General features: G+C 41.3%; 2 protein-coding genes across 3 annotated transcripts in view; one reads left to right on the top strand and one right to left on the bottom strand.

The window, feature by feature from the left end:
* The window catches only part of smchd1 (structural maintenance of chromosomes flexible hinge domain containing 1), a 37,790-nt gene that overhangs the window by 13,110 nt on the left and 12,144 nt on the right, over positions 1-12,536 (top strand). For both annotated transcript variants that reach the window (XM_085286944.1, XM_085286943.1), the window contains 15 exons: positions 1,025-1,225; positions 1,319-1,432; positions 1,768-1,874; positions 2,056-2,138; positions 2,308-2,421; positions 7,652-7,729; positions 7,817-7,936; positions 8,026-8,170; positions 8,315-8,417; positions 8,615-8,687; positions 11,194-11,333; positions 11,523-11,651; positions 11,743-11,967; positions 12,173-12,315; positions 12,418-12,503. In XM_085286944.1, coding sequence (XP_085143070.1) covers positions 1,025-1,225; positions 1,319-1,432; positions 1,768-1,874; positions 2,056-2,138; positions 2,308-2,421; positions 7,652-7,729; positions 7,817-7,936; positions 8,026-8,170; positions 8,315-8,417; positions 8,615-8,687; positions 11,194-11,333; positions 11,523-11,651; positions 11,743-11,967; positions 12,173-12,315; positions 12,418-12,503 — 1,861 coding nt within the window. The remainder of the gene's footprint in view (positions 1-1,024; positions 1,226-1,318; positions 1,433-1,767; positions 1,875-2,055; positions 2,139-2,307; positions 2,422-7,651; positions 7,730-7,816; positions 7,937-8,025; positions 8,171-8,314; positions 8,418-8,614; positions 8,688-11,193; positions 11,334-11,522; positions 11,652-11,742; positions 11,968-12,172; positions 12,316-12,417; positions 12,504-12,536) is intronic.
* Positions 3,863-6,908, bottom strand: LOC146567241 (uncharacterized). The gene is made up of 2 exons (XM_085287823.1): positions 6,882-6,908; positions 3,863-4,504 (listed from the first exon to the last, which is right to left on the bottom strand). Exons 1-2 carry the CDS (start codon positions 6,906-6,908, stop codon positions 3,863-3,865), a joined length of 669 nt encoding a protein of 222 aa, XP_085143949.1.

Below are 12,536 nucleotides of genomic sequence, written 5' to 3'. Positions count from 1 at the left end.
CCCCTGGTTGCATTACAGTGCCACTTTACAAAGGGTGCAGTGTTTTCACTGTTCCAAAGTTTATTCAAATCACTCAAGATTAGCAAACAACTGTGTTATAACCTCAGGATAATGATGCTTGGAAACTAAGAGCCCTAATCAGGACGTTTAATTGACCACTTTCTGAGACGTCAACAGTTAGCCACAACACACACAGGAACTTGTTTTCCACATAACATTCTGACGGGAAAACCCTGAAAAACAAAGTGTGACCCTGCCTTTGTTAGTGTAGGCTTTAGAGATTGGAAAAAGGCTATGTTCAGGGTTCTCAGGACAATGAAAAAGTCAGTTACATATCCAGGCCATGAACACCTATGCTCAAAAAACTTCACAGCCTTCTTCAGCTGTTGGCAGACAACAGGAGGAAGCAAGGCATGGATTATTGAAGACTGTAGGCTCCATCAAATACTTGGCTTGGCAAAGTTTAGCTCTATGAGGTCATGTGTATAGTTGTTGGTGTAGTTTATTGATGTCAATACAGTGATGTAAATGATTGAATGTATATACATAAAAAAGCAGAATCACCATGTGGTATTTTTACCATCTGGCAATACAGCAGTGGAGAGCCGACAAGCAAAAATGCTGGTGGTCCTCTGGCATTTAAAACAAATCCCCCCCCCCCCCCCCCCCCCCCTAATGTTCAGCACAAAGTTAAACCCGTGTGTGTGTGCCAGAGAGAGACTGTGTCCCACTATTTGCTTTAACCACTGTGTGTGTGTGTGTGTGTGTGTGTGTGTGTGTGTGTGTGTGTGTGTGTGTGTGTGTGTGTGTGTGTGTGTGTTGCACATGCATGAAATTAAGCAGCTCATGACTGGACATATGGTGTGTCGCCAATATTAGTATTAATGATGAGTGACTGTTGGATACATTCTGTCTACCTGTTAGTAACAGAACACAGCGAGGTAACATATTTAACATGTCCTGTTTTCAGGTCTTTGTTTTTGCCTGCTTTTCTCTGCTAAACATTTTCTTTCCGTTTCAACAGAAATCGTCAAGAGGTAACATCCAGAAGGAGTTCACACAATGGCTTCGAAACTGTAATGCAAAGTTCGACAAGCAAATCAAGTTTGTGGGCTTCAATGAGATTAAAACACGGACAGATGTGTCTAGTAAGAAAATGCAGCATCCGTGGGCAGTCTTCTCCGCCATCGAGTGGGGAGGCAGGACATACAAAACAGGCCAACTTGTGAGCATTTATTGGTTTTTGTCTACTTAAATGTAATTTCTTATTGTTCCCTCTTCTACATTCATTCTGATCTCTTTATGCTTCCTCATACAGGTGAAGACGCACAATACAAATCCCATTCTGTACGGTAAAGTGGTTCAATTTTTGCTGCATGGAAATTACGATGGAGACGTCTATGCCACGGGAGGACAGGTGGAAGTGTCTCGAGTAAGAAGGCAATTATGAAACTTTGATTTGAGAAACTGATCGAACATCAATTCCAAAACTGGAAAATGTCGCATTAAAAGGTTTTAAGAATAATATCAGTGATAAAAAATTGTGTGATAAAATTTCTTTGTGTCTATGTTATAAAGGGCAAAAAACAACAGCGAAAAAGTAAATAAAATCTATTGACAGTCATCTGAATCACTATTAAAACATCAGTTTTTTGTTGGGGGGGGTTTAATTTTCCATATTATTTCAGTAAATTCACTTATATAAATCCCTTTTTTTTTCTTTGTTCTTTTATTGAGTTTACTGATTTAAGAAAAATCTCTTCCCAGGAGCCCAAAGCACTTTGGGACATGAACAAGATCGTTCCCATTTCCAAGATCGACAAGACAGCCACTGATGAAACCATCAAGAAAACTATCGACAGTGACTCTGAGAAGTGAGTGAGCAGTTAGGGAGACATTTTTTTCTACACAAACTGCTCCTCTCTAATATTCACTTTTTGTTTGTGATGTAGATGCTCTGTTTCCTGGGTTGCTTTATTTTTTGCAAATCTTTCTCCTCATTCTGACTCAAAAATTAGACTTTCAGTTCAGGTGAATGACATGTGTTTGTTTCAGGCTTCCAGATAAGCTGAATGTGGAATGGCCCAATGGTAACCCCTTGCAAAATAATGCCATTCTTTCTGCTGGGACTACTTTAGGTAAGATCTTGCAGTGTTTGCATACCACAGCACTTCATATGTTATGAAAAACAAACAAACAGATAATTTGTTTGCATCAAACAGTGGTGTTCAAAAAAAGTCTTCCCCCATTCCTGTCCCGTATAGCTCAAAGCTCATTCCTCACATTTTGTCTGATGTGTCGTTTCAGGGCCTCTTAAAATTGACATCCTGAACAAGAGGGGAGAGAAATTATCTCGGATGTCCTCAGTGGGCCAGGGAAAAGGGACAAAACTGTGTGTTAAGCTCACGTTACTCCATCATGGTAAGTGTTTGATTACAGATTTGATATCCTATTGATATGTTTTCTTTTCATGATAACTTAATTAATAGGTGGTTAATTAAAAAAATGTGGAAAAAGTCTTTCTGCTGTTTATAACAAAGTTTCCAAGACTACAATTTATTGACATAACCCTGGGGAGTTGGTTTTTAAAAGCCTTAACTTGAGCTATATGGTGATTGCAATTTATCAGCTATTTTATTTATCAGCTAATGCTGGGAAATTCAGTTATCAAAGTGCTGTATGTGTGCAGGTAGGAGCTAATTGGTGATAACAAAGATGCAGATTTTTCGGACTATAAGGCGCACTTCAAATCCTTTAATTTTCTCAAAAATCGACAGTGTGCCTTATGTATGAATTCTGGTTGTGTTTACTGACCTCGAACCGATTTTATGTAGTACGCGCCGCGCAGAAATCTGTCAAAACATGTTTTACTACAACTTTGATACGCTACGAAGCCGCACTGCTTGATGGATTATCGGAGCATTATGGCTACCGTTGTCAGGAGCCTCGCGGAGTAATCTGGGTCCAAAACTCCATCCACTTCAGATCCCAAAGTCAAACAAACACTGCGGCATCACTGAGATTTAAAAACGGTCTAAATTCTTTCATCTTTAATAAAATTATCAGCGTTGCTGCTTTACCAGGTGTAACAATTAAGTTTAACATCCAGGCATCCATGAAAACAGAATTTATTAAATTTACCGGAGTCAAGTTCAAGTTCAAATTTTATTCGCCACATGCAGTGGCAGGTTGCCCTGCAGTGGAATGAACCCGCCCCTGACCTTACACACACAACACAGCCATCACATGGGGATACAAGTCAGACAACGGTTGCATTACAGAAAAAACACTGAAATGTACACTACAATGGGAAAGTACAAGAGGAAAAAAAGAGACCTCTACTCATGCTGGGCTATGGAGGACAGCATGAGAACAGGAAACAAAAAAACTCCTCTGCACAGAAAGTACATAAATGTCCACAGCACAACATTATAGAGCACGTGACCAGCAACAGGGTTGGGTAGGGGATGAGGAGTAATCCCAGGCAACACAGCAGCCATCCTGCCACTGCGCGGGCCCAGACCCGCCTCGTGTTCCCAGGAGGCAACAAGCATCGAAGGCATTGGAAGGGGAGGGGCGATATGTGAGTGCTTATCAGTGTAAGTGTATGTGTGTGCGTGTCCAGAGTTCAGCTGAGACAGTGTCCTTCACCCTATCAGGCTAAGTAAACAGTCTAGCGGCCAACCCAGGTGGCCTTGCATAGAGTGGGAAGAACAGTCAACACACAGTCATTATCAGGGAGTTTTTGTTCGGCTCCAGCCTTGAGCCCACAGCTGGCGCCGAGGGGGTATCTGCATTATGATGTTGATGTTATTGATTTTTCTTTTATGCGAGCAGCTCATGAGAATTTCAAAGCTGTTCTTTAACACTCCAACACTGGTCTCTCAATCTCCCATTGGAGAGCCGCGAGCTTCTCCATGATGTTATTAACCTTCAGTTCCGTGGTGTTGTCATTCTTGTGCTCAGAGAGCCGATTCTGAGAACTCACGACTGCAGTGAGCTGTTCCACGATGTAATCCAACTTTCGCTCAGAGGTCTTATTCTGAGCAGACCTCACCTTTATGTAACCCAATATACGCTCAGAGGTGTTATTCTGAGTATTCACGGCAGCTGTAAGCTCCTCCAAGGTCTTAACCATGCTGCACTCAGTGAGCCCATTCTGAGAAGTCGCGCCTCGTCCCATCGTTTCAATCCCAGCGGGCAGCCTTGGGGGGGGGGGGGTTTGAACAGCCGGTTCCGCTTTCTTAATTCTCCGATAAACCAGGGCCAAGCCAGCTCCGATCAGCAAGAACCCTGTTATCATGGTTCCGAATAGGTAGATATCTTCAGCGTCCTCGATCGACAGTCCCGCCAGGCACACGACCCTCCATTTCTGCCACCCGTCCATCGTGTATCCGGCAGGGAAAGTCCCTCCAGAGCACTCGGGCTCTCCCGAGCCCAGACTTCTCGTTGAGAAAAGGGTGTCAATAGCATTCAGAGACCAGTTGATCAAATCTAGAATTCTCTTTTAGGTTTAGAGAACAGACTGTGAGAGAGTGTTCCAGGGAAAGTAATACACACGAGACAAGACAAGGACACAAGAGGCTAAGCAGGGAAGATAAGGGGAAGGAGGAGAGGAGAAAAAGTTCGACTGCCTTTTGCCGAGAGCCAAACGAGAAGAAAGTCAGAAGTTAACTGGCGAGCTAACTTCCTGCTTCCACCTAAGCATGATATACCATGTTCTGACTGAGAGACTTATTGTAAGAAGATTTTCTACATAATACAATATAATCAAGTGTGCCTTATATTTTATGTGTTCATATATTTCAACATAACCAAGCTTATTGTTAAAGAGAACATGATGCATTCCTTACTTCAATGTGTGTGATGTCAGATAAGCATGATATACAGTGGGGCAAAAAAGTATTTAGTCAGCCATCGATTGTGCAAGTTCCCCCACCTAAAATGATGACAGAGGTCAGTAATTTTCACCAGAGGTACACTTCAACTGTGAGAGACAGAATGTGAAAAAAAAATCCATGAATCCACATGGTAGGATTTGTAAAGAATTTATTCATAAATCAGGGTGGAAAATAAGTATTTGGTCAATAACAAAAATACAACTCAATACTTTGTAACATAACCTTTGTTGGCAATAACAGAGGTCAAACGTTTACTATAGGTCTTTACCAGGTTTGCACACACAGTAGCTGGTATTTTGGCCCATTCCTCCATGCAGATCTTCTCGAGAGCAGTGATGTTTTGGGGCTGTCGCTGAGCAACACGGACTTTCAACTCCCGCCACAGATTTTCTATGGGGTTGAGGTCTGGAGACTGGCTAGGCCACTCCAGGACTTTCAAATGCTTCTTACGGAGCCACTCCTTTGTTGCCCGGGCGGTGTGTTTTGGATCATTGTCATGTTGGAAGACCCAGCCTGGTTTCATCTTCAAAGTTCTCACTGATGGAAGGAGGTTTTGGCTCAAAATCTCACGATACATGGCCCCATTCATTCTGTCCTTAACACGGATCAGTCGTCCTGTCCCCTTGGCAGAAAAACAGCCCCATAGCATGATGTTTCCACCCCCATGCTTCACAGTAGGTATGGTGTTCTTGGGATGCAACTCGGTATTCTTCTTCCTCCAAACACGACGAGTTGAGTTTATACCAAAAAGTTCTACTTTGGTTTCATCTGACCACATGACATTCTCCCAATCCTCTGCTGTATCATCCATGTGCTCTCTGGCAAACTTCAGACGGGCCTGGACATGCACTGGCTTCAGCAGCGGAACACGTCTGGCACTGCGGGATTTGATTCCCTGCCGTTGTAGTGTGTTACTGATGGTGACCTTTGTTACTTTGGTCCCAGCTCTCTGCAGGTCATTCACCAGGTCCCCCCGTGTGGTTCTGGGATCTTTGCTCACCGTTCTCATGATCATTTTGACCCCACGGGATGAGATCTTGCGTGCAGCCCCAGATCGAGGGAGATTATCAGTGGTCTTGTATGTCTTCCATTTTCTGATGATTGCTCCCACAGTTGATTTTTTCACACCAAGCTGCTTGCCTATTGTAGATTCACTCTTCCCAGTCTGGTGCAGGTCTACAATACTTTTCCTGGTGTCCTTCGAAAGCTCTTTGGTCTTGGCCATGGCGGAGTTTGGAGTCTGACTGTTTGAGGCTGTGGACAGGTGTCTTTTATACAGATGATGAGTTCAAACAGGTGCCATTCATACAGGTAACGAGTGGGGGACAGAAAAGCTTCTTACAGAAGACGTTACAGGTCTGTGAGAGCCAGAGATTTTCCTTGTTTGAGGTGACCAAATACTTATTTTCCACCCTGATTTACGAATAAATTCTTTACAAATCCTACCATGTGAATTCATGGATTTTTTTTTCACATTCTGTCTCTCACAGTTGAAGTGTACCTCTGGTGCAAATTACTGACCTCTGTCATCATTTTAAGTGGGGGAACTTGCACAATCGGTGGCTGACTAAATACTTTTTTGCCCCACTGTACTTCTGTATTGTTATATTTCAGTATGTGTGTGGGTGTGAGGTCAGATAAGCACTGAGTTAACGTCTAACCTCTCCCCGACTGCTTACAGAAGAGGAAGTACTATGTAACTTACTTTCTCCTATAAATAAAGCAAGCAAGCCTGCACTCGATGTGTGTGTCTTCCCAGAGACATTCACCCGTGCGCACGTTTTTAAAACTCTCTGAGTCGGTCTGCAGTGTCTTATTTCTCTTACTTGTGATAGAACAAATGTCTACCCCTGACACTTATAAATGGTACGGAAGTGGAGGAAGCAAGAAGAATGAACTGAGTAAAGTTTGACATATCTGACTGTTTTGTTTTGCTCAATGCGCCTTATAATCTGGTGCGCCTTATGGTCCGAAAAATACGGTACTAGTTGCCTCACAGATGGTCATGTTTTTGGTAGCGTTTGCATGGGTGTCATTTTGTCTGTAAACGAGATAGTCCAAAAAGTTTTGAATGAAATCAGATTCAACTTTGTAGGGATGTAGAGAGTGGTCATGTTAACAATTTATTTACATTAGGTCTTAAACTTAATGATTTATTTGTCAAAAATTGACCAAAAAAAGCCTCATAACTTAGAAACTATGATTCTAACAAGTGTGGTGTGTATTGTCAAAATACTAAAGATTTTAAAGATGTGTCAGAGGTCAGAGGTCAAATGCATGTCACAGCTGACTTCTAAAAGTCAAAGTGGTAATAAAACTATATTGAGCTATTTAAAACTATGTTCTTTACTGGTACAAAGTTGATTCTGTTAATCTGGACGTATTTTCAGTGGAAGAAACATTTCCTCACACATTCAAGTGACTTCTCCAACCTCATTAACACCAATACATTTGCAGTTACAGATTTAGATCTCACCATCTTACAATACTGTACAATTTATTGTACAATAAACTAAATAATGACAGTAAAGTGTCTTCAATCTTTAATTTTCAGCCCCACATGTTGCCAAAACTACCAAAAAATCTTCAAATTAAATGTGTCATAAAGTGTAAAAAGTCATAATTCTAACTTTTCAGGTTCTCGCCCTTGTTTTGCAGTTGTTCTTTTTTTCAGCCTACTTTCTCTCTGTGTTTGCTCCACCTGTTATAGAATTAAATTATTCTTATTATTTTACCTTTTTCATTTGTAGGTCAAAAGTCAGACAAAGAGCTTGCTGCTTATGTTGCCCAACATTTAGGAAATAATGGTTTCTGGTTCAAAAAAATGGGTGAGTTTCTTTTAATTTTCTTATCCTTCATCTTGGTTGCCCTGACGTTTGTCTGCTGAAAGATCATATTTGAGCCGTTGTTGACAGAGAACCTGACTGAGCTGGGAAAGTACACACTGAATTTGAACACAGTGGTCCATGAAACAAACGCTGTCAGCTTTGGCGGTAGAGCGCTTCCAACGTTCACACTGAAGTTTACCATTAAAGGTGAGGAGAAAGAATGCTGTGTGTTTAGCTAGTGATCATTATTCCCACCATTCTGACCAAACAGACACACTCCTTTGTTCTATTGTCAGAGGGCGATGCAGCAAGCTTTGATATCAGTGCAATGAGCCCCACGCTGCGAGTGGGCGTGCCGTTTGACATTCCTCTGCAGATAAAAGATGGTTATGGCCACTCAACGACCCTCACTTCTAAACTCACATCTGAGCTCAAATGCTGGTGAGTCTCATTAATGCTACTGAATTTTTAAATGCTTGAGAAAAAAAACATGTATGAAAGCCTTTGTGCCTTTATTATGTCACATTTAACAGTGTTGTAACACGGCCATTGTTATTTATTTATTTTTATTTATTTATTTTTTAGTGGTCTGGATCTGAGTTATGGGACATTCTCCAGCAGTGGAACCACATTCACCATCAAAAATGTCAAAGCGAGAGGAAAAGTCCTGAATTACCAGCAATCCAAGGTTAGAACTAATGATTTCTACGCTACGAAAACATAAATTTGCCCGTCACATGGAAGACTGCTTAAAATAAATAATAAACTACTAATAGTACAGTCATAGTTTTATCAAGAGGTGTAACAACTACTTGAAAGTCAATAGTCAAAAAATTATTAGCTGATTTGGTGATTTATTTTTATGTGCTTTGTTTGCATTTTCAGAGCTATGACCTGGAAGTGACCCTGCCTGGCCTGAAACAACACACTAAGTCCATCAAGATCAGTCTTCTTCCTGGTAACCCCTCATTTATTTATGATTTTTGAACAGTTTGTGTACTGGTTTCTCATGTGCATTATGTCCTTTCAGAAATCTTGATTGTTAAATGCTTAAATCACACTATAATAATCGTAGAATATAGAAGATTTATGTTTCCTATCTGCTCCTGGACGACTGGACCAATCTTGATGAGACTGTGCAAACAACAACGACGTAGGGATTCGAAGATCAGTTTTGGTTGAGCATCATCTTCTTTTGAGACACTTTATGAAACAACTGGATTCATCCATGGCACTTAAACGTTGATAATTATATTTAAATAATTTATTTTCATATCTAGTTCACTTATCCATTGCTAAGGTTTTGGCAAAAAATCAATCTTGTTGACAGCATTTGAAGTATGCTTCAAGTGTATACTCTCTTGATCAGAAGTGATTGCTTGGATGAGGAAAAAAGATATATAAATACAGTTTAAAAGTGTAAGTAACGCATTTAACTAAAGTCAAGCATCTGATGCTTCCAACAGTCGTACTCATCCCTGCTGCCAATTTAGAATAACCACTGAAAGCAAGCACAAAGCCAGAGTACCTGGAGATGGTTGGATTCTTGCTCTGAGGCAGTAGTGCTAACCACCACATCACAGTGCAGCCCTAGTTGTCTTAATGCCTCACAGGCATTCACACTATTGAGTTCCTCTTTCTCTTTATTCTTTATACTTTATTCTAGTTGCTCCATGCTTCTTCACCGTGGAACTACTTTCACAGTTTTTGTGCGATTTTAACCGTTCAAATTTTAAACTATTCTGCTATTTCTGCTAATGCTGACTATGACTTTTGGTGCTCATAACTTCTATACTTTTTGAGATATTAAATGTTTTATGCAATTTTTTGGTCCCATTGAAATGAATGGACCACATTATCAGTGTGGTCACTGATTTTGCTTGCTGAGGTGAGCTGTGTTTTAGCTCAGTGAGATGAGCAGCTGTTTTCAGAGCGGGAGGCCCGGGTTCAAATCCTGCTTATGGCAACATTTTTTTTCAGTTAACAGTTAAACTTTTTTTTTAAAACTCTTTTTAACACAAATTACAGCTTCTTCTAGCCGCCTTGAGACCAGGAGGCCCGGGTTCAAACCCCGCTCATGGCACCATTTGTTCTCAGAAGACAGTCAAACTTTTTCACCTCTCTTCAGTACAAATTTCAGCTTCATGCATTCTCAATCATCCAGGAAAGTAAATCTCTAAAAAGTTGATTCTGTTCATCTGGACGCAGCGTTTTGTGGGAGAAACGTTTCGTCACTCATCCAAGTGACTTCTGAGACTGAAGAAGTCACTTGGATGTGTGTGTGTGTGTGTGTGTGTGTGTGTGTGTGTGTGTGTGTGTGTGTGTGTGTGTGTGTGTGTGTGTGTGTGTGTGTGTGTGTGTGTGTGTGGTCAAGGTGTGACCCTGTGAAGACTCCCCAAAGCTGGTGCCAGGACTTCTGAACAAAAGGCTCTTATACTTAAAGAAATATACGTGTGTTTGCTAAACCATATATCAGCAAGAGAAGATACGACCTCTCGTAGGAGGTGTGATCTACGCCGGAACACTCTGTAGAGGGAGTGAACGCACTCCCCCTTCATGCTACACAGAGCTGTTACAGACCTCCTAGGATGAGACATTCTTTCAATCTACAAATGATTATACACCTCTAAGCATATATGGTTAAATATTTCTAAATACAAATGACAGTAACAAAATCTAAACCCATCAATGTTGGCATTCATGCCAAACTTCCTCAGCTTCCTCAGAAAGTAGAGTCGCTGGCGAGCTTTCCTGATTGCAGTGTCTGTGTGAAGGGTCCAGGAGAGATCCTCGGTGATGTTAGCCTCAGCCTCACTGTCCCATTTGTAGATGTCCCTGGAAACAGTTTTTTCCTATTGTAAGTCTTTGTCTGTATGCAGGCAGCAGCAGTATGGAACAATGGCCTGTCTTGCCAAAAGCTGGGTGGGGAGGGGTTTGTAGCAGTCCTTGAATGGAGTGTAGCAATGATCCAGTATTTGATCACCTCTTGTAGGGAAGGAGATGTTGGCAGTATTTACGGAGAACTTTCTTCATGTTGGCTCTGTTGAAGCGCAATAAAGACAGCTTCAGGATTTTTTTTTCTCAAGTCCAATAATGACGTCATACAGTTGGTCCATAGTCATAGGCCAACTGTATGACGTAAACAGCTGAAAGGTGAACTGAAGTTCCTTGGGAGGTAAAAAGATCTAACTTTGATGGTGTGCAGCTCGTGGCTCTGAGAGCAGTACATTAGCAGTAGATACACTGATTGAGTTTTAAACCTCTGATCAGACGTCTGCCATCAAAACCATTTAGGATTAAAAAAAAGTGTCCCCAGGAGACTTTGTAGCTTCACTGTAAAGGTAACAGATGTCATTTAGCTGTGGTTCAAATGATAATCTGTTGGCTGCTAACATTAAGACAAGGTAAATTAGATTTTTGTCTTATTTTTCTTAAAGATTCCCTGATTTTCTGTTGTTTTTCAGGTATCCCAAATTCCCTCCACGTCAAACCGGAGGAAACGTCAATCGATGTGGAGAACGGAGACCAGGTCACGTTTCATGTCGAAGTTCACGACGAGGCTGGAAATATCACCGCTAACCCCAAACAGATCGTCCGCTGCGAGGTACAAACATGGATTTGTTCGGAAGTCACAGGGGCCTCTGTGAAAACATAGAAAACTGTATTTATTGAAAGACCATAATGAGCTGTTTATATATGTTGGTCTATTTGTTTTCAGTGGTGTCTTGTTTCTGTCTGTAAGGCAAAAAACTACGCAGGCTGAATCTTTTTGTTTTTGTTCAAACATTTCCAGGTTAAAGGTTTCCCCCCAGTGGTCACTGATTGCAGCAGCACCGGTGCTGGCCAGCTTGTGACAAAGCCCATTAACCTGAAAATAATGAAAGGAGAGCAACAAGAGCTCAAAGCTCAATTTGTGATGCCTGTGAGTTAGAAAAAAAAGAATTCTTCTGCTCAGAAGAAAATTTCCAAGTATGTAGCTTGTTTGCAGTGTCTCTCTCCTCTTTTCATTCTAGAGTTACAAAAACATACCGCTGGTCATGAAGGAGCTGAGGGTGCTGCCCAGCACAAGGGTCTCTGTGATGGAGCTGTACAGTCAGGACAATGAGAATCTGGTGCTGAGGAACAGTGAAAAGATCGAATGGATAGCCGGCGGACTGCTAGACAACTTATTCTACAAGCTGTATGATGAAGCTGGCAGGGAGGTACTGCTCACTGCTGAAATAGCCTCCATGATCAAGGTGTGTAATGTGCAAACATTGCGGTTTACTCTTGTAATAGATTTTTAAGTAGGTGTTAGATTTTGTAAATGAAAAAACAATTATATATATTTTATTTTTATTTTTTACCCTTGCGAAAGAATTCTAGGATTTAAAAAAAAAAAGACTTGTATGAGCCATTCTGTTTTAACACTTCTTAGCTTGATGTTAACTTTTCACTGTGAAGGTTAACTGGACAGGAGATGTCTTTCTGGAAGATCTGGTCAAGGGGAAGCTGCCGGATTTACAGGTACCTAAACGGGTGGGAGAGCAGCGCTTCTACCAGGTCTCCTATCAGGACCAGAGTGTGTCCGTCTCCTTCACTATCGTGTAAGCCATGAATCTATAATCAAAGCTTTGATTCAGTGTTTTCATTTGATACGGTCTGCACACTGATGTGTGAAGATATAAAGTCCCCTCTTTTGTTTGTAGACCTCGTCCAGATGAACCAGAGCGTCTAAAAGTAGCTTTACCCCAAACTACAGTGAAGCTTGGTGAGATCCTCTCCGGAAACATTAGTGAGTATAAATCTGATCATTTACAATTAATCA

The sequence above is a fragment of the Mchenga conophoros genome, linkage group LG9 (assembly GCF_057382185.1).
Source record: "Mchenga conophoros isolate Kocher_MC1m ecotype Shallow Benthic linkage group LG9, M_conophoros_male_GT1.1, whole genome shotgun sequence".
Taxonomy (NCBI): Eukaryota; Metazoa; Chordata; class Actinopteri; order Cichliformes; family Cichlidae; genus Mchenga; species Mchenga conophoros.
This window is presented reverse-complemented; position numbering and strand designations above follow the sequence as displayed.